Source organism: Antennarius striatus, chromosome 21, assembly GCF_040054535.1.
Source record: "Antennarius striatus isolate MH-2024 chromosome 21, ASM4005453v1, whole genome shotgun sequence".
In the NCBI taxonomy this organism is placed as follows: Eukaryota; Metazoa; Chordata; class Actinopteri; order Lophiiformes; family Antennariidae; genus Antennarius; species Antennarius striatus.
In genome coordinates this window covers 11,533,763-11,556,059 of record NC_090796.1, presented here as the reverse complement: position 1 = coordinate 11,556,059, position 22,297 = coordinate 11,533,763, and the positions used below count along the sequence as shown (strand labels likewise).

Here is a 22,297-nt window from a genome sequence, read left to right as displayed (position 1 = left end):
GTTTCAAATCTGGGAGTCTTTCCTACAAAAAAATTGGCTCATCTTGTCATGTGTGAATTCTGCAATCCAGTTTGCAGTTTGTTTGTGGTGAAACAAAGCCAATAAATCACAGGATTTGATGGTAGCAGATTTGTGATTTTAGCACAGCTGCTAAAGCTAAATAACCAATAAATTCATCTTGCCTCTTATTCAATTGTAAAATTATCTTTTATTATTATAATTATAAATTATTATTGTGCTTGTGACAAGATTTGTTGAGGCTAACATTAGACAAAATAACATAGTTCTGCTTCAGCAAAAAAAATAAGACAAGTGACATGGTGGAAGAGGGAGAGGAAGGAAACAGGAAACAAGGGGGAGGGCATGTGTCATCAGCACATTAGCACACCATTTGGCTTGGAGAAAGGCAAGAGGCCTCAGGGGGAGATGAATTGGAGAGGTGTGTATGAGTGTTTTTCAGGGGGGTGGAGGGGTGGAAAAGATTGAAGCAAAGGAAGAGAAAACATTTTAGTAAGCATGCGTGAGAGAGTGTGTAATGAGAGTGTGAGCTCCTGTGTTACTGTGTGTCTAGGTGTGCACGCCTGCGCTTCTGTACATGTGACACATACATCTCTGGAAGCAAAGAGGAGGGGAGGAAGGAAGAAAACTTCAATCTGCAACGAACAGCCCCCGGGCACTGAGGGCGGGGACAGATGAAAAATGACACTTTAAATAGTATTCATCAACCAAACACAATAGCAAGAAGAATTTGATTAAAAAAAACTAATTTAAAAAAATGCAGAATGCACCTGTCAGCACGAGCTGCTGATTGAAAAAAGATTGGAGTAGCAGGAGTGGCTCAGGCACCTAGGAGACCATGCTTTGGAGGATTGCCGGGTCAGAGGGACAACCAGGCCCTGACCTAATATATAGCACCATGTGTTGGATGTGTTAAGCTGCTCTGGGTTGGTACATTATCACGGTTAACCTGACCTGCACATGTAGCAAGGTAATAGATGGGTGTTAAATAGAATAACATGGAGATGGTGCTTGAAACAAAATGGTCTGAGGGGTGAGTCACTTTGCTCCCACGTACTCTGCTGTTGCTCAGAATGGATTCAGTCACACAGCAAGATTTTAAAAACAGCAGATCTATATTCATGATATCAGAACACTTGAAAATAAATTGATAACAGGTACTAAGCATGATGCACATGCTGAACTGATCTGATAAGTAGCAATAGGTCCAGTATGAATCAATTAGTCTTAGTGCTCAGCCAGCATATACTTCCAGTCAGACTTGCAGGTAATATTTGCATGTTTCATTTTCATTTTCATTTATCTCTGTTTACTATAAATATTACTTTTTCAATAACGGTGTTGCTATTTCCAAATATAATAGAAAAAAAAACATCTTGAGATGGACCTGCAGACCTGAAGACTACTTGAAAACCACTCAGCTCTTTTCAGACCAACATCAAAAAACAACTTAAGCATTTATTTTTATGATCATACAAGGCAATAAGATGCTAAACACTTTTCACTTCAATGTAAATATATGAAGCTCAAATGGATGCCTTACAATATACCCTGCTCGTCAAGCTCCACACATGGTTTGTCTATTCTAATCTTCTTAGGTAGGATTTTCTTTGCCACAGACATGCTGGAAACCTATATGGGCAGTGATATATAATACATTGAACTCTTAAGCCTGGATTGAAGTCAATGGCTCAGATGAAAAAATGTGATCACTTTTGTAATTTTTTTTTTTTATATATTAATGCTTAAAGGCTGGCTGTTTGACCTACGACACTTTTCCGGTTAAGGTGTCAAAAGCAAACGGACATGTTGTTCATCCCATCTAAAATGAGACATAGATAAAAAATGATACCAGTGATAGACAAAGAAGGTCAGCTGTAAGGTCAAAAGATTAGTGTGAAGCCAGACAGACAGAATGAGAGAAACATGCAATATCCCCACACACACAAAAACATTCAATCCACCATTCATTTAGATATGTCTCTTAGTCATGTATCATTTCTTGTCACAACGAGTAGACAGAGAATTTTTGGATGGGGTAATCTGCCTCTCATGAAAACACATTCATGCTTTGAGCCAGAATGGAAGACATAAGGAGAGTGAACAAGAGTAAAAAAATAAATAAAATTCAAGCCCACTTCTCTTAGCCACAGAGAGAGAGAGAGAGAGAGAGAGAGAGAGAGAGAGAGAGAGAGAGAGAGAGAGAGAGAAAGAGAGAAAGAGGGGAGAGAAGAAGGAACAGGAGAGCAGTAATACGTTTTCATCTGAAATATTAAAGCCTCTGCATTAATCTGTCTTCCCGCTCCCCAGGGTGCTGGTGAAGGCTCTCGCTGTCCTCGAGTTCCCTGCAAAAAGGACAGAGACTACCTCACCTCCTCTTAATCTACAGGCCAGCTCCCAACCTCTCCTCTCATAATGGCTATTTAAGTGTTTGTGAGGGAGTGGGCTGTATGCTGTGGCTTTCTGAAATGGGTTGCAACTAGTGGTCACATTTAAAATTTCTCCATTTTTCATCACACTTGCTATTTTTCTTATCTGGTTTAAGAAACTTTTAGTGGGTACATCCATCAGTTGGCAAGTCCCATCATTTTGACATGATAATAAAAGTTTGCTGGTTCCACCCACTCATATGTGAGAATTTGCTAATGTGATTAGTTTATCATTTAGAACTGGAAAGCAATAATTATTCTAATGATCAAGTAATCATTTCAGTCTATGCTGAGGAAAACAAAATGTGAACAAAAAAAAATTCTTATTTCAGATTTTCTCTTCTCTCTGATTGCTATTTTGTGTGCACATAAAAGAAAAATGATTTCAGACTTTGCGATGCTGTTCATGGCCATTTCTTTTTCACTTTCTGGAAATCAAATTGAACAAATAATCAACAAATCAATCAATAATAATAAAAAAAGAACCTGGAAGAAAGTAACTTGCTATAGCTTGAAAAGCTAATGTTTGACATTTTGGGCTCACACATTTTGATTATTACACTAATAACATATTTAAAAAAATATTAGCATTGAAAAAAGTCAAATGTTGTCTTTGTTAAAGGGGTGAATACAGTTTCCTGATCAGTACCTCTCAGTCGCAATAGTAATTTCAACCCCTAATGGCCACTGTGAAGTGATCAATTTTTAACGTTCTCCACTATAGACTTCATAAAAAAAGCAGTTACTAATGAGCACTCTCTCCACTGCATGTTTAGGTCCATCAAAGGCTGGAAGCTTTTAACACCTCCTGTAAATGTACTGCTGGCACCTAATGAAGGTGGTGGCACCCATCGAGCCTTTATCTAGGCCACCAGATCCACAGCTGGACCCATCTGGCTTTGCTATCTCCGTCTACGTCTCCTGCATTTATCCACATGTACACACACACACACCAGCTGTTGTGGATTACCAAAGAACAAGTGCGGGTCTATTTTCTGACTTATGCCCAGTGTTTTATGGCCTTATCCTGGATGTGACCCAATACAAAAGCACCAGCTTGCTTATTATTACTTACTATAATACTGTATGCTTAAGTTTAGAAATACCCTGGTGAGTGAAACCAAAGGAAAATGCTCTTTAGATGAATTGTTATGCATAAAACCAACAAGCTTTGGCTGCAAGTTAAGTACAAATATCATATGGCTGCGTTAAACGAAGCACCTCTTTTTTTTCCATCATGAAAAAAGCTGTAAATTATACCATGGGTTTTTTTTTCTGATCCATCCTTGATAAAACCACTCTGTTTGCCCTCACCACCATCTATCTTAACTCTTTCCCTATATTGAGCTCACATGCTGACCCTGGCGTCTTCCTTCAACCTGATTGCAAGTGATTTCAGCTTAACCTTCATTATTCTCTGCGATTTGACTGTTTCTAGAAGCAATTCCTGCCTCCTCCGCGCTAATCTGCCTGACCCACCACCCCCACCCCCCAAACAGTCCAACACCCTGAACAAACTCACACTCCTGCTGCAGATACAGAAGAAATACGGTCATTTTGTAGAACAGACGGTTTAAGAGTAACAACATGCAAAATACTCACTCCGGGTACCCAGCTGAGGATTTAAAGCTTAACTTCCTATGAAGGGAAGAGAGTGAAAACGACACACTGAGGCAACCCTGCGAACAGCTTTCCCACAACAGTAATAAAACATTCTATCATATCCCAGAAGCATCCCTGACTCCAGCTGGGATCAAAGACTTTACTTTTATGAGAGGAGTGGATATTAGTGCCTAAAATGTCACTGTCGCTCTTGCTCAGAACCCTTCTTTCCACTCCATTAATAGTCATCAAGGAAAATACATAACAGGGTTTGGTGTTTTGGTTAAACTGCAGTACTTGACAAGAGAACACGTTTTTAAATGGGGAGGTCAAAATTGTCCCATCAATCTCTCAAGAAATCAGTGTGATGATGTTGATATTGTGACTTCAGCGTTTGGACAGCGATGCTCTTGTTCTGGTCGTACTCCTGTAATGACGTCTCTGACATGTATTTTATAGGGTGGAGCACTGTTGTTGTGGATTCAATGATTCAGTGCATCACACGAGATGGAGGGTAGAGACAGAGAGAAAGATGTCTTTGCCGGAGGATTGGGGCGGGGGCTTTCAATGCATAATTCACAGAGTTGTCTGATGGGTTTGGGTGTTAATGTGATGGATGCTCTTTGGGTCCCGTGAAGATTTAGCATTCTTAAACCTTGGATCTCTTAGGACATTTTGAACATGACCAACACACTAAAAGTCCTTCAGTGATCTTTTGATCCTTTGCACACATATGCATAAACAGCACAGGGAAATGTGGCTCTTAGGCTCTTTAACATGATTGTAATTGGCAGCGGCTCTGCCATTAAACTTAGCAGCCCAGTAGGCTATGCACTGTACAGTTACTCTGCACTTATACCCATTCAGTCAACTTGCAATGGGTAGTGAAGCATGCATGAGTGTCAAAAGCAATAAAAACACCTGACAGACTTAAATACAAGCCTAAAATACTGCATAATACTGGCAGGCATGCTGGCTGATAAATGTGTATACTTTCCACTGATTCCATTAGAGAAGTGAGGTAACACTAACAGCTGTAGTTCCACTGACTGCATTTGTAATTGAGTTTACTTAAACAGAAAAGCACAGCCCAATACAAAAATGAAATAAATGTCATTTCCAGCCTCTCATATATTATATATATATATATATATATATATATATATATATATATATATATATATATATATATATATATATATATATACACACATATATATACACACACACTGTATATATATAAAGGCAACTGTGCAGAGCCAAGTGTGTGTACATTCAGGTTAATCAGCATCCGCATGGATCAAATCCACACAGCAGAGCCATGTAGGCATGTATGACAGATAAGGGGGATATGAAACACACTCTTGAGTAAGTGCTGGGCACAAGCTTTTGTCTTGTTATCTACAGGAGTGAGTTAACATTATCCCCATAGATAAGGTCTTACCATGCATGGATTATAGCATGAGACAAGACATGTGTGGCCCCAGGAAAATAACACGAGAGGACCTTAGCATGGCCCTGCCTCCATCTCTCTGTCTGCATTGTCTCTCCCTTCTTGCTTTTCATCAATGCCATGATCAGCACACCTGGGGCTTCTGACACAGCGTTTGAAAATAACGCCGTCTGCTGTAACTTCATGAGGGACACTGGGACATCCTTCAGCTGAAATTGAATAATCGGGGAAAAGAACAATGATCTAAGGAGCCCAAACAGGATGTCTCTGCTCCTGTTTAGATGTTTCATTAATAACATGGAAAAGGGTGCCGTTCTAAAAAAGGTACCACAAGCTACAATCAGTTCAAAGTCACACAGCAACCATGGACGAGGTTCGGGTTCATGAAATTGCACGAGTTGAAAGGGAAGCTGTCTCACTAAAACTGCCTCTGTTACAATTTCTAAAATATACAACAGATTTCATCGTTTACCTTAATTCTTTGTAACTGGTTTGCCATATGTAATCATTAAATAATTTAGGTAGATTTTGCAGTAAAATAACTATCATGCTGCCTTGACATGGTCAGTGTGTTCCATCCCATACAATGGGCTCCAGGATGTCTGTTCTGTTATCTACTGCATATGATATTAAGTCTACATTAGAGAACCCACTGTTAACAGAACAATGCCGATTATGATTCAACCTCATTCCCATTTTTGATTGTTCTTTTATCTTGTACTGTATTTTTGCCACCATGGCCTACAATGTTCTTAAGGAATACCTGCCACTTTCAGGAGCAGAAATTTAAAAAAATACATAAAAAAGCTGTAGCTTTCATTTTTCGTTTTCCTACTTCTAAATAACTAAGAAATCCACAATGGAGGATCAGACCAATCGTGTACAAACATGCTTTCAATGCTTAGAGCTTAATGACACATGAAGCCATTAATTAATTTAATGCATTACATTAAGTCAACTTCAACACACTTTCTAACTTCTCTTTGATCATAAGTCTAGGAGCTGGATGATCAGGTTCATCCAAAAGCCTCCTGGTAGATTTTCAAGCACAGAAATAGAGCTGCATAATAAAATATCCCACTGGAAGAGTACATTGATCAGTCACAACATTAAACCCAGCAGTAGGTGAAGTGAGTAAGGCTCATCATCTCGTTATGATTCAACGTTGTGCTGCAAAATGTGCTGCTCCTTTGACATGTACCCTCTGCCCAAACATTATTGCTATACCCCTTCACGGCAACAGCACCCTGCTGCTCTGCAAAAATTGTGCATAAATGGTTTGAGAACTGTAACAAAGAGTTCAAGGTGTTGACTTGGCCTCAAATTTCACCTTACTCAATCCCATCAAGCATCTGCAGCACGTACTGGAAAAAGGTTTGATCCATGGAGGCAACACCTCTCAACTTAAAGGACTTAAAGGATCTAGTGCTAATGCCTTTGTGTCAAACACCGAAGGAACCCTTCAGTGTGTCCAGGCATCATTGGGCCAATGCTGCTTTTGGCAGGAAAGGGGGGCCAGCATAATGGGTGTTGTTAATAATTTGAGGGATTGCCCTATGTATTGTGTATAACACAATTTACTACTGTGTCCCAAAACAGTGTTTTCCTCCTTTAAAAAAGATTCTGGATGGGAGGGTGCTCCTTGGGATCTTGCTGTCTCATTCAGGTTTATCTTGGGAGCTTTTTCTTAAATGGTCTGGGGGGAAAAATTGCTCAACAGGTATGCTTTCAATTTTCAGGGTATCATCTGAGACATTGTCAAAGTCATGTGTTAGTGGGAATAAAGCACATGGAGGATTTACTATGTCAGTCAGAAGAACGGAGCTATGAAGTAGGAAATTAATCCACGAATGAAGAAAAAAATAATACTTTGAGCGAATAAATTCTTTTGAAATGAGGTGACATTTTTTTTAGTAAAATTCCAGATTTTTGACTTTAATTGTAAGAAAAAAACAACCTGTTTTGACATATACTGTAAGGTGCAAGGACATGTGAGCGGAAATTACTATGTAAAGTGCTTATTTGTAAAGATGTGACTGTATATCTATGTAGTTGTAGGGTTCAGTTTAAAATGAAAAAGAAACTGAAGGACTTCAGAAGTTTCCCTGGAAGTGGAACACAATTAATTATAATCATGAAATGCCCTGGGTTCTTTGTCCCAATTTCCTCGAGGAGAAAGCAGTGACAGTGGCTTATGTGAAATGATGAATGATAGTCTTATCTCTTCCTGTACACTCTTAAGATAAGAGTTCTCATTGGTCGGTGTTGTCGGTGATGTGAACTGAAAGAAGGAAGCTTAAAGAAGATAACTGAGAGCAGAGAGGTAAGAGGTGCCCCTAAAATAGAGGACAAGATGATGAGAGTGAGAAAAGAGATATTAAGTGCAGAAGCATGAATAATGGTGGAATGGAAATGAGAGAGAGCAGTGACCCCAGTCTGCACCTCCAACTCCACATGCTAGAAGAAGCATCTCCATCACCAGGGCACCATGGCACATTTTCTATCACTTGGGGTGGCAGCAGGCCACACACTGCAGTGAATCAATCCGACTGCTGCATCCTCCGCAAGCCGCACATTCCTCCTGGCTTCTCATGATCCCAGATGCTATGTGCCAAAGCAGGGCTAGTGAGAAGTCACGTTCCACATGCTGCACATACCTCTGTTTGAAGTCGTGTCTGAGCACACAGTTTAGCGGCAGAAGTGTCAAAAACTTAAATAACAACCATTAAGATGACCTTGTTGGGGGTTTTTTTGGTTGTTAAAGTTCATTCTCTCTTCACTGTAACTTTAGAATTTAAAATACGTAAAGAATATAACCATAAATACAGCATTCATAATACTGGATCATAAATAGGATGTTACGATAGCTAACAAAGACTTCAGAAGGCTTTAATCTCTCAAATTTTTCATATTTCCAGTTGAATAGGTAAGAACTCAAGCTGCTAAAGACTCGCATCATACATGACACTGCAGCAATGTTTGGAGAAAGATGCTGTTAATATATGCAACACCTCGCACTAAACTCATAGCCAAACCCATCCCAGATCTCCTATCCTTCACTTTTCCATGTTATTCATTTGCAAGCGCAGAAAGGACCAGAGACTCTGTAGGGTCCATAATTTAATATTGGGATCAAACTGTCTCAGATCTGATATGATGGACTGTAATCCTCTCACGCTTCCATGGCCACATGCAATACAATATCTCAGTGCCCTGATCAGCACTTCACTGTGTTTTCCTCCCATGAATGAATGAACAAATGAGTGAATGAAAGACTTCAGCTTTGTGGAACACCGGCCAATACTAATATCAATTGCAAAGCTGCCAAAAAGCAGCATGGCAGACTTGTGGCTAAGGACGCATGACAGCATGTGATTAAAAGGAGTGATTGAGTGATCACTTCCACAGCAGACAGACAGACACACACACATGCACGCACTCACGCACGCACACACACACCTACCAGCAATGAAACCAGTCTCTTAATGTGTTCTCTCCTCTCCATTTCTTTTGGTTTAAATGTATATAAACCAAGGAAACCATATTCATAATCACAGACCAAAAATATTTTACTGTTTACTTTCAAATAAGATTATTTTCCTCTGGCAAAGAACACCTATATTTCTTTGTGTAACTGCTGGGCTGCATGCATGAAAAGGGAATGATCCCAAAGTAAATCTACAGTTTCAATGACTTTGTTTCTAGGAAGCTCTTTATTATGAAATGTCTCTTATAACTACTGCTGCGTTTCCCCCTGAAATACAGGCAGTGGAGGCCGACTCCCAGACAGTAAAACCCCATACACTGTTTCTGCCATTAGACCACTGAGTATGGGACATCTCAAGCACTTTATAAGGGGGAAGTATCATCAATTATTCACACTTCCGGCAATACATATTCCACATGTTTCTCTTCCCATTAATATTTCAGCCCCCACCCGGTCGCCCTGCTTCTCCTTCTTCTCTCTGCCACCTCCCGGTGGACATTTTGTCTACATAAATCACACAATGACATTAAGAATCCCTAAGATGGCCTCAGTCAGTACTTACAGTAGGCAAGAGTCTCCTCGACCGATCCATGAGTGCCCCAGCTGCTGTCGGGGAGTCAAATGGCACTCCAAGCGTCAAGTAAACTTCACAAGATATCTATTACAGCAGCAGCAGCAGCAGCACACTATGAGGGCAGTCTGTGATAACATCACTCAATATTGCAATGACAACATAATAAATAAACAAATACTGAAGTGCCAACACTAGCCCTACTTTCTGCCCTTTGGTAGCTTCAGTCTCAACAAACTTGACATCTAATTGTGGCCATGGTTGTGGTTGGGGTCTTCCAATTCAATTGCAGAAGGATAAACATTTAGAGAACCTGAGAGGAAGTGTTTCCTCTGAGACTAAACTCCAGGATCAAATGTAAAAGGAGGTGGATGACATGCAACAACACACAAAGGCTTCAAAGTCAGATGTTGCGCTAGACTCTAACTCTGGACTGGACCACTTTTACAAAATTGCACATTTTGGTAGGAGTGTTTGGGTCCAAACCAGAAGCATACTGCTCAATGTAAATGCTAGACAGGGAAAGAAACTAGTGCAGCGTTTCGCTTCTTGTTGTGTAATGGTTTTGAAGCTGCAAATGATGATTGTTTTATTCACTTAATATAAACATGTTTATCTTGATCAATAGAGGGTGATGGAAAAGCCAAATTTGTTTTCCAATGAAATCCTTAATTTATTCAGTTTAATGTTATTGAATGCAGACATTTGAGAGGGTGGAACCAGGGGCTGCTTGCCAATTTTGCTTGAAAAATTAATTGAAAGATGAATCAATTATGAGAACCGGTAAATTTGTTGCTTGTTATATGCTCTCCCCCTGCTGGATAGACGATGTCTATGTCCTCATGATTCATCCTGTGTTCTCCTCTGATCCTCAGGTGGAGGTGATTTGCACTGATGGAGGGAAAATCCAATAAAAAAGAGCAACAGAATGACATCCAGTTTTTCTTTCTCTTCCACCCATTGGTCTCTGATGAAGACTAGTCCCTCTTTTAATTTCTTTTGTTTCTCTAGTGGTTAATTAGTCCTATTTTCCCTTTTTATTTTTAGTTTATGTTTTTTATTCTTGGTTGTGATAGAGGGTTATTTCCCATTCCAACAACCCTTTGTAGGCTAGTTTGGGTGGCCATCAGGTTGTTTGTTTTGTTTCCAATTTGCTTTAGGTTGGTATGACTTTTTTTTTTTTTTTTTTTTTACTAAACCCCAAATTTTTTTTTCCAGTTGAACTTTGCAATAATATATGCATAACATATAACACTGCAGCAGATTGAAAGTCTCCACTGATTCAAAGCCTTTTCGATTAAGGCCTGTATAAGATACGTCATGAATACATTGTGGTGACAGGATGGAAGTGAAAATTCCAACATGGAAAATACCTTGAGGGTAAATTTGCATAAAAATAAGTGATAACAACAGAACGAGTTCAATGGTGGATTCAGATATGTGAAATGCATGGCCCAGACTCATTCACTCAACTGTGATGAAAATCAGCCTTTAACTCTCAGCTGGATCCTTTTTCTAGAGCACATGCTTATAGTTTTTGACAGCCCTTGCCCTAAAAAAAATCGGCTTTTTCCTTTTCTTTAACACATCCTATTTCTGTCCTTTAGCCCCCCACCCCCACCCCCTTTTCTCTCTTTTAACTCTGCTTACTTGGGGCTCTCTTCCATATTGATTCTGTGTGGTTCACTGGTTAGATCTTGGCACCAGCTATGGAAAGGGCATGGGATCAATTCTCTCAATTTTTTCAAGCATTCACTGAGCTGTCACTCCATGATAATTTGTTCGTGGGTTTACCCCACTGAAAACACATGCTGTGTTTCGTAATTGGTGCCCATGGATGTCAAGTGTTTCTACAAGCTACGTGTTCAGGGCAATTACTGCACAATGCTGCAGCTTCATTCATTCATATTTGTGTAAAACATCCACTTTTGTTTTTACTGCTAGATAAATCTACCATTATGAGGACGGTTCAAGTGTGTTTTAGAAAGCTGTCTGATTAATTAAAGCTCTTTGTTATTGGATCCCATATGTAGATTTTTGGCACCAAATTAAATGTTAATGAGAACCATAGGCACAATGTCAGAAGAATTACACATAGTGTAGCATGTCTGAAGGCAGTTTTGCTAAAGCCTCCACAAGGAATGCTTATGTGAATTATTTGTTTCTGGTATTGTAACATTAATACATGCACTCTGTGGAAACTTTAATAACTCCCTGTTTGACTTCAATAATTAAGTTTCTTTAAAGTCATTTAAATTAGATCTTTTTGTGTAAAGAGGCCACCATTGGCTGACAAAGTCACATCTGTGTTGCAGTCATGTCAAACAGGTATTTCCTAAGAGCAAAGCCATATTGTCTGTGACAGCCTCTGGCACCATCACTACCACGTGGGGGGAAAAAAGCAAGTCTTTCTTTGAAAGTATTGCTCTTTGAAAGTATTACTCGCTATATTAACACTGAATTGCACCATCGAGCTACTCTTGAGGGGAAGAACAAATGTGTAGGACTGTAGACCAACAAGTCAAAAGCCAAGGCCAGGAAACTGTTTGAGTTAAGTTGTTCATTACTAACTTTGAGCCCCAGATGATGGAGGCTGAGACGTGAAAGCTTGCCTTCCAATTAGAAAGATATTTGTAATTCCGTGCAGCTGCACACACACACACAGTATGTGGAGGGAGCCCTGCTTGGGCCAGCCTCAGCTAACAAGCAGAGCGCATCTCAGGAGAGACAAAGGGGTCTCAGAGGCAGCCTGGCAAATGTAGCCTGGCCTCTCTGGGAAAAGGGAGAAAAAGAGAGAGAGAGAGAGAGAGAGAGAGAGAGAGAGAGAGAGAGAGAGAGAGAGAGAGAGAAAGAGAGAGAAAGAGAGAAAGAGAGAGAGAGAGAAACTGAATTTATTGAATTTATACTTTTGTTTTAAATCCCCCTTACACGCTTCATTGGTCCAATGTTAATGGTTTGTGTGGTCTTCATGTACCGTCAGGAAAAACAAACAGAACGAAAATTACAGCTTGTATGTCAGGAAAGACTTTCTATTTCAGTTCTTTTTTTGTGTGACATCAGAGGAAACGGCCGCCCCCCTCTGTTTTCCTGACTGAAAAATAAAATCAGCTGACAATGGCTGCATGGCTTTGACAGTAACTATGATCCTAACCTCTTACTCAAGTTAAATATACAATTGTGATGCTGCCCTGGAATTCATGCTGACATTGGCCTCTTGTTTGTGCTGCTTTCACTCTGAGATGTCGTTTATTTTTCATCCACAAATCACTGTAACTGAATGTCCATTAGTTACATCTGTTTAATACCTTAAATACTGTGCATTAACCTGACAATGTAGTCTTAAACATGAACACAGAAGTCATTTTTGAAAAGCCTCTTATGTCATAGGGTAGAAAAGTCATAATAAAGTTAACAATTCATGGAAAACAAAGTGATTTCAAAAAATACTTATCCTTGCACCATATCCACATTCTTAAGTGGCGGAGGGGGCGAGCTGACAAATTAAACCCATAGGGAGAACAGAAATTACACTTATACATTTTTTCAAATGCCTTCAGTGCACAGCTGTTTTAATTTAATGGCCATTGTTTCAGTCAGTTGATTTACAGAGGCCTAGCTGCGTCTGGCTCTCACAAGGGTGATGAGTCCCACCTATCAAAGACGATGACTGTCTTGGTTGTTTCCCCAACTGGGGACACAGCCACTGATTCAGCTGAAGAACAACACCAGACCTTTGACTCACATGGGAGAAATTTTAATGTGGCCGGCCATTCACAAGTCTGGCCTTGGGTTCGTGAGATGTGGATGGAATCACAACCACACTTCAATGAGAAAGATTTTTTACTACCAAAAAGAGATTGGAATGGGCCCCGAGCCAACCCAGCTTCCCCTGGTTTCCCAACAGGAATTCATTGTGCTGTTCCATTCTCCTGTTATTTTACTTCTGAACCAATGGGGTTCATACTTAGAGTGGAGTGGAATACATGGTATCTTAAAATTAAAAAAAAAAGTTTGATTCACGAGTATGAGCACACGTGCTACATGTGTGTGTCTTTGTGATCACAATTGTGATGACTTTTCCTGTGTCAGCCCACTTGCTCATTGAGAAGCTAGTGTATAAAATAAGATATAAAAACACAAAAGCAGAGCAAAAATAGCTGAGGGTATACAATGACGCAGATAGGGGAGAGTAACAATGGGGAAATAGGGAAAGAAAAAAGAAAAAACATAAAGGAGTAGGTAAAATACGTCATTCCCAATGGACAAAGAGGATCTTTTTTCCAGGACGCAAAAAATGAATCTAGAAGCGGACAGAAGGAGCAACAGCAACGGGGGGGGGGGGGGGGGGCTTGTGTGGTACTTCCTGCTGTATAGATGATCTGAAACCTGAGACTGCACATTGCAACTGCATTAGTGAAAAACCTAAAATAAAATATCAGACCACTGTTAATCAACCAAGAAATATGCACCTGAAGTGATGTTTTACAGAACATTTCATCATCAGCTTGGACATTTTTCTTTGTAGGATGCATGTTAAATATGCTGCATTTGACAAAGCATCACCATCTGTCTTGATGCATTGCCACTAAATTGAAACTCCCAAGTCAGCAAAAGACATAAAAACTTTAAAAAGTTTCTTTGTGCAGGTTAAAAGAAGCAGTGAGGAGACAAAAGAAGAACCTACAATTTCAAAGAAAAAGAAAGCTGCAAAATACCAGTTTTTATGCTGGTGATACTATTTTATTTTATTGTATTTATCCACCACATCTCATAGGCTGGTCCGTGAAAATATTATCTGATGTTAAACCACTCCGTGGTGCAAAAATGGTTAGGAATCACTATTGTAAAACAAAATGTACTCTGCAAACAAAAAACAGCCAGAATAGTGGATCTTCTCAAATTTGACCCAAAACAATAATGTCAGTATTAGTTATATGGTAGAGTAGTAAAGCAGCTCTAAATATTTCAGATTTAATTTAAAGAAGCAGCTGACTGACTGCAAGTTCCAGTTATTAACTAACGGGTTTAATTTTGTGTGAATTGACTTGATTTAGCATAAAAATCTAAATGTAAGCATCAGCGATTTTATGCTAGTTTGATTTATTTTATAAATTCATTTTAATATACAATAGATTTACAGTTGTGGTTTTGCACAAAAGACCTATCCGCAAATCTTTTCTGATAGGGAATATCAATGAATACCGCAAATTCCATCAGCATTAATGACTTTTGCATGTCAAAAACCTCTTCATTCCACATTTCATTGAAGGCTTGTGTCATATGGAGACTTGATGGCATATTTCAGTTAAAAAAATACTTGTGTATCTTACAAGCACTTTTAATAATTGAGGGTGTTTCTCATCGGTATCCATTGTTGTTGGGCAAATTAAAGCACACCAAATCCAATATTCTTCCAATCGTATGGATTATTTTTGTTACAGCTGAAAACAATGGTTTAATAATCACTGTCTAAACCTGCACTGCTGAAAATATTTCCCCCCGTGGTAAAGACGAAGAAAATTGTGTCACTTGATCACTGTTTGCCTGTGGAATCAATGCCATTGACGCACACAACTGATAAACGAGAGGATACTGTGCCCTCAACCGGAACTGTTGTCCAAACATATGAGCCGTACCAGAAATGTGGAGGAATTAAGGTTTCAGTTTTCATATTAACATGTCGTCACTGGCCTGTAAAACCCTTCACAACAGGAAATGTACCATTTAATGACAAGATATGATGGTACTTCTTTGACTCCAGCTTTAGAAACCTATAGGGTGAATATATGATTAGAAATAGATCATGTTGTAAATGAAATCAATAATTTACATTTAAAGTTTCTACAAAATTGCTATATATGTGTATACAGAAGTAATTTATAACACAGGATTACACTGGCATACACGCCTGAAGCACATCTGAAATAAAAACCTTTTGACAACAACATCATGCATAAATAATCAAGAAGCTTCCCTTCTTTACACTACACTTAATATGCAAAATTCACAGCTCCCCTGCATTATATACCCTGTATCTCCCTCGAGCTTTCATCCCACTCCATTTGCCATCTTGTTACTCACCTCTTCCTTTCTCAAATCTCCTACTTTTTTCTACAATACTTGCTGTTTTCCCTTTGTTCTTCTGCCACACTTTAAAGTTTCAAACTGTTTTGTAAAGTGTTTATTCTCTTTTTGTCTCTATTTCCTATTTTGTTTCCATCCACCTGTCCAATGCAGGTTTATTTTCATCCCTGTTTCCATTTATTTTATCCTCTAAGCCTGTTTCTCTCTCGCACGCCCTCAGCATCTTCCCACAGTGTGAACGCTGTACCTGCGACACTCTGCTCCCTGCATTCTCTCATCTAGATGACATGGTGGTCCAGCAATATCTAATTTCTCTAGACAGGAGGTGAGAACTAACCTTTCTCCCACTTTGACATCACGCAAGCTCCTGCTATTTGTTTTCATAACACAAATATGTCGTCCTTAGTCACACAACACCTCGCAAAAAGCCCCAACGTCCCAACTCCATCAGATGAATCTAAATGAATGCAATTCATTGCCTTTATTTGAGTAGTGCATAGAGGGAAAAAAATGCCTCTGGAGGTGAGATTTGTATCGAATTAATGCTCAAACAACCGATAAAGAGGAGAGGGTGAAAACACAGAGTATCCCCTGATATCTGTCTGAACTAATGAATATGATTAATGTTAAGCTTTTGGAGTACGCAACTTCCATCAGGGTATTAAAAAAATCATTTATATTCTCATCCCACGAGTCATATCAAAGCATTTTTTTTACCTACAGATGCATTCTGATAACAAGTAGCTATAGTGTCATAGCATTGTTAGTGCTTTAAAGAAAAGAGCTCTTATTACGCACTCCTCATTGGCCACACCTATTCATGGAACTTACGTGTTCGGAAACGATGGTGTGGGCGGGTAGCTGGGCCCTTTCCTGGACGTCCGTGATTCCAGCGTGATGTGGGCTTGACAGGTGACGCAGGCTGGGATGTGGTTGGCTGAACCTTGGCAGTGGTCTTCATGGTAACTGTTGTTGTGGTGGGTGCTGTGTTGGTGAAGGTAGGAGAAGTCTGTCCTGGCTTTGAGTTGGCAACTCCATTACGTCCATTATTGGCATTGCTTCCTTTTCTGACAGTGCTGCGAGGGGTGACATCTTTACCACTGGGTGGTAGGGTGAGTCGGGTAATTCGAGTGGTGGATGTGGTTACCGCAGTCCCACTAATGTGCGTGCCAATGCGGTTGTGAAGGTGCGGGACACGGTTGCCATCTCCATTCGCATTGCTGCCATTGGCTGAGTGGTTTGCCGGAGGCCCCGATCGAGTTCTTGGCGCTGGGGCGGTACCATCCGCAGCTAGTGGCGTGGTAGTCGACACCATTGCTGTGGTAGAGGCAGCTGAAGTAGTGGTGGCTGTGGAAATGTCGGGCCCCTTGGGCATGGCACTGGGTTTGGAGAGAAATATAGGGTCCTGTCCAATGCTACCTTTAGGATCCACTAGATCAGTGGGGACATAGTCCTGGACAGATCCCACCACAATCCACTTCAGCAGCATGAGACTGAGTCCCAATCCCACGAAGCCCATCACCAGGGGCACGGCACATAGCCACGTCTGCTGGCGAGGCCACACAGCACAGGGGCCAAATCGGAGTGGGCCTGGTGCTCTGGGTGATGCCTGTTCAGCCCCTGGCTCCTCGAGCGTCATGGCCGCCAGAGTGCTCGCACCTGAGCGCTCACTCATCCTGTGGGAGCTTTTGGTCTCTTGGGTGTTCAGGTGGAAACAGGTGGTCAGATGACACAGGGGCATATACTAGGAAGGGGGTGTGGCGCAGAACAATCACTGGACATCTTAAGTAACCTATGTAAATCTAAACGCACAAACCTAAATGCACAGACATGAAACATGAACTAATAAAACACACACCCGAGGACACACAGCCCCCCACAGTCAGTCAGCCTACCACAGATTAAATACGACACAGCATTCAAATGCATACACAAGTAGAATAACCTTCACTCCATTTGGAAGAAGACCAACCAAGCACAAGCACAAGCGTTCACGCAATCACGCACAAAAAACACACACATACAAACCGAGCGCACCCAGGTTATGGACAGTTGAGAGATCCAAAAAAAAAGGGGGGGGGGGGTGAGTGAGGGGGGGTGTCTCACTGTAGTTCAGCTCTAACGAAGCGCTGATAAATCCCAGGATGCTTCACTCCCTTCTTAAAAAAAAAAAAAGCAGACGTAGAAAAAGAACAGAGAACGTTATCGATCCGCTTCGAACTGGAGATGTAATTCCATGCGCGTGAGTGCGCGCGTAGATCAACAAGCCAGCATTCGGCAGCACCCTTCACCACTCTCAGCTGGTTGATCATCGGCCACATGAGGTCCTTCAAATAAAAACCATCGATTGTGCATTTATTCTTTCAGGTTAATTTCATCTGACATTTTATACATACGGTTTTAGAGTTTCCGTTTTCTCTTGCATGTATCTTTGTCTGCTGCTTCAAGTTTCCCCTCAAATAGCCCCCCTCACATGTCCAAACCCAGCGACCCTCTTTTTCACTACAGCTGCCGGTAATCCAGTCGAGATTTGAGAGCCTGTAAGAACTACCGAAATTGAAACCAGACAAGGCTCGGGGGGTGGGATCCGATGCGATCTCTCAGTGAGATGAAGTGGTCTTGGCAGTCGTGGTGTCCGAGGGAGAGGACTACATCCAACTGATCCACATCCAATCTCTACACCGACCACCCAACTCAGATTTTCCCGGAGTGACAGCCGTGCGTCTCCAGAGCTGTCAGTCTGCGGTCCGCCACTATGATGATGATAATTCCGGTGTCCGTGATGTGGGAAAGAAAAAAAGAAGCGTCTGTGATTCGTTTACCTTCGCTGCATTCCCACAGTGGTGCAAGCAGCAGAACGGTAGATGGAGAGAGGAGAGGAGGGAGGGGGCTGCTACTCTGAAAAAAAATGATGCGGCGGCTGTTCTTGGAGGCTGCAGACGGGGGAGAGACGGAGAGAGAGAGAGAGAGAGAGAGAGAGAGAGAGAGAGAGAGAGAGAGAGAGAGAGAGAGAGAGAGAGAGAGAGAAGAGAGAGAGAGGGGAAAGCTTGCTCAATCCGCGGTGAGTGATGTGGGTTTCACGGCTCCTAACCCATCCGGCGCTCTCCTCCGGTTTTCCGCTGTCCACAACACTCCAAAGTGACGACTAGCGACTGGACCGTCTCATCCACCAGACTCCACGGATGTAGGTGTGCGGTGACTCTTTCATAAGCGAAATAAAGAAATGAAATAAAGATTATGGTGGGTTGCTATAGGTAGGTTGTGAGAAAACGAGAGAGAGCGAAAGAGCGACGGCTAAGCTCTGCACCAGATGCAGATATGAGGCACAGGGAGGAGGCGGTGGCGACAGCCGAGCGCGCCACACACATACGCGCGGCGCACACATACGCGCGGCGCGGAGGGGAGAGGCGATGCTACAGACACACCCCGGGGAGCGGTGAGATAGAGGGGATGGGAGGAGGAGGAGAGGAGGCGCCGATCCGATGTCCTCCACCAGCGGCACACGAGAGCACAAAAAAAAAAACTGAACACCTGGTTTGTAATTTTTGGGTGAGTTAGCGCACGACTTCAACTTCATATCTCGGTGCGCAAGAGGATGAATTCGTTCTTCTGCGGTTCACAAGAGGAAGACATGTCATGGGAACGCAACTAGTGTGTATGTAGTCAAGAAAGACGTAGTGGTTTGGTGTGTATTTGTGACAATCCCGGTGCACACCTGCTACGTGTGGGAAATTCACGGTGTAGTCGATGCGCGTCCCTGGAAACAGGGACGCGCATCACCAAGAGTTAAACCTACTGTGTACGAGTTTACCTTTTCAAATGCGTCCAGAATGATTTTCGAAGTGAGCAAACGAGCACGATATGAGTGCATAAATCTTCATCTACATTATGCGGTGATTAGTGTCAACTAGCAACAAGCGCAAAAGGCAGTTGTTACTCGTTTTATCAATTCCCTTCTTGTTGCCGGTTGTGCACACACAGTCATCATCGCAGACACTTCAGTTACATTATGCCATTCAAGTGTGATTTCCCCCGTTGTTACATAATTAATTTCTATTGTTAGAATTGTGGTAATCCTAAAAAAGCAGCTATTTCGAAAAAAAAAAAAAAGCTGCAGCTGCAAGGATAATCAGACGTTTAGATAATTAGGTCTGATAATTGTGTCGAATTTCGTCAAAGGGGCGTTGGGTCTTTTGCTGTGTGTAGAAGTAGACCCACAAATACCGGTTTCTTGTTTGTTGCTTCTCCGAGATAAGAAGTGTTTTCAACATTAAAGTATTTCAAACTGCAATGGTTATATTTATATGGTTAGGCTGTACTGGAAAGTATTTTCTAGAACAGTTCAATATTCAAGGTCTTGCAATCACTGCAAACGTATCCTAAATCTCATTACTTATTGACTTGACTGCTTGTCACTTATGGCAAAAGAAATCCGTTTTAAACTCTTTACATTCCCTGAATCACTTTAAAATGATGCCATTTTAAAGACTTGATTAATTAAATTGTTTACACATAATAATTAGTATTATCCCGAGGTTGGTTTTTCAATCTTTTTTTTATTAATAAAAGAAAATCTCCAAATTGCTGCGCTTTGACATTTCCTTACACAGTCATATTTCTGTCACATCTTTAATTAGGGAGTTGCTAATGATGAGTTTGACTTCACTGTTTACTGTTGGAGAAGTCATGCCCCACTGTTTGTACCTGAGTATTCTCTCCCTGGAATTTCTTCATACCTTTTTTTTTTTTTTTTTTTACCCCACTAGCATTTGAAGATAAACAAGAAGAAAAAGGGGGGGGGGGAATTACGATGACCGAGAGATTTATTCAAAACATTGAAATACCGGTTCAGCTTGTGTAATCATGGGTTAGGATGAAAAGATTTGGAGAACTGCTCTGAAATAGAAATGCTCCTAAAATACAATGGGAAAGGAAATGACTGCAGTCAGTCAGTGAAATATTTCATATTTAACAATGTTTTAACTTTTTTCTCAATGACTAAGAAATTAAGCATCACAATCAATTCAGATATAACCTTAAATAAATTCATAATGAGACATTACATAGAATTTTTCTCAATGTTTTACAAGTAATTGAGGATCCAAGGAACCAAGCTGTTGCAGAAATGAAGTTGTCATATACTGTACTGCATTCAATAGTGTTTAATTCCCCCAACAGGTGATTCTAACTTAATGTTTCTGGTCCATACAATACCATTTTCTTGAATGAGGAGTGGTGACGTCACTTCTACTGTCTGGAGAGAGTCATTAAAGTCTGCTCTTTCGACAAACTTCCAAAGACATTAGTTACAGTTCATCTTGTTTGCCATCTCACTGATCCACACCCACTAGCGCCGCACCCAGACGACATTTTATCTGTGACACTCCATGAATGAGTCCAGTGCTACTTATTTCTTTGTTGTAGTTGGGCCACTACAAAAGCGTACATGATGTAATTTATTCTGGCTAATACATGTCCAGCAGGCCTCCGATGGCCTGTTTTCCACACCAAGGCTGTCAGCTAGATCAGTGTGCCCCCAGAGCAAGAGGTATTAGTTCTACAGTAAGTAATGCGTGACTTTTCACATTTGCACCCTTCTCATAAAGCTTTTATCATCCTATATCAGCCCTAAAGATATTCAACTTTCAGGAGCATTCCAAAAAAAGCTGCTGGCATGTGGTTCTTTTGCTCACCTACGATAACAGGCACTGTCCATTATTGTATTGATTATTCCTCTGCATGTTATTAAAGATCAATTTCTCTGCCCAGTGCTGGTGTCTGCATTTGAGGATCTCCAGGGAGCCACTATTTACTAAGACCAATCAGCACAAACTGGGATCTGTAACCTTGAGCAACATCCAGGGAGAAACACACACTCCTTTTCTTCCTAAGGTGAATGTTGAGAATGGTGTTTGTGTACATGTCTTCTTGGACATCATCTGGGTCTATCCTATATGGAACAACCTCAGGGGATTTTTGACTATTCCTCAAGCTACCACGGCTGACAGAATTTTACACAGCTGTGTGCTTTTCATGTAATTCACCCTTGTGGCACGACCCCAATCCAGGAATGAAATGTAGGATTAGTGCTTAATAAGGCTCATCAGCTTCTACCAGTGGTTCACTGGGAAATACAGTGTAAGCTACTATTACTATTTCCATTAAAGTATTCACTAAGATTCATACCTTCTGCTAGTGAACGTTAGAGGCATAACAGGCTTTCAAAAAGCACAAATGAACCTTTCTTCTGGCTAAAGGAATGATTAGATGGGTCTGTTGGGAAGGCAGCACTACAAAAGAGACCACACTACTTGACAGAGTTGGTGGAAGCTGATTGGTGGAACTCTGCTTAGTTAGCTTAGGTGGCTAAACCTTGTTACATCACCACATAACTCCACCAGTACAAAATAGAGATGATTTGCACATTTTATCAAAATATGTTTGTTGCTACTGACATTACATTCCCTGTCTGCTTTTCAAATTAAATTTATCACTACAGAGAAGGTGATATTTTGAATTTTTTCCAGATGCCACCCAAATAATCAAATTTGGTTCTTTGATAATCTTGAATGACCATAAATTGCATATTATTCTTCAAATATATTTCACAATTGACATTTTTCATGCTGCAGCGATGTGTACCTATCATCTTT

The 22,297-nt window shown here is 40.8% G+C and overlaps 1 protein-coding gene across 2 annotated transcripts in view; it reads right to left on the bottom strand.

Moving 5' to 3' along the window:
• nrg3b (neuregulin 3b) overlaps positions 1 to 17,641 on the bottom strand; it is a 166,795-nt gene extending 149,154 nt beyond the window's left edge. For both annotated transcript variants that reach the window (XM_068305567.1, XM_068305568.1), the window contains exon 1: positions 16,476 to 17,641. In XM_068305567.1, coding sequence (XP_068161668.1) covers positions 16,476 to 17,385 — 910 coding nt within the window. In that variant the 5' untranslated portion in view covers positions 17,386 to 17,641. The remainder of the gene's footprint in view (positions 1 to 16,475) is intronic.
• Positions 17,642 to 22,297: the final 4,656 nt, after the last annotated feature.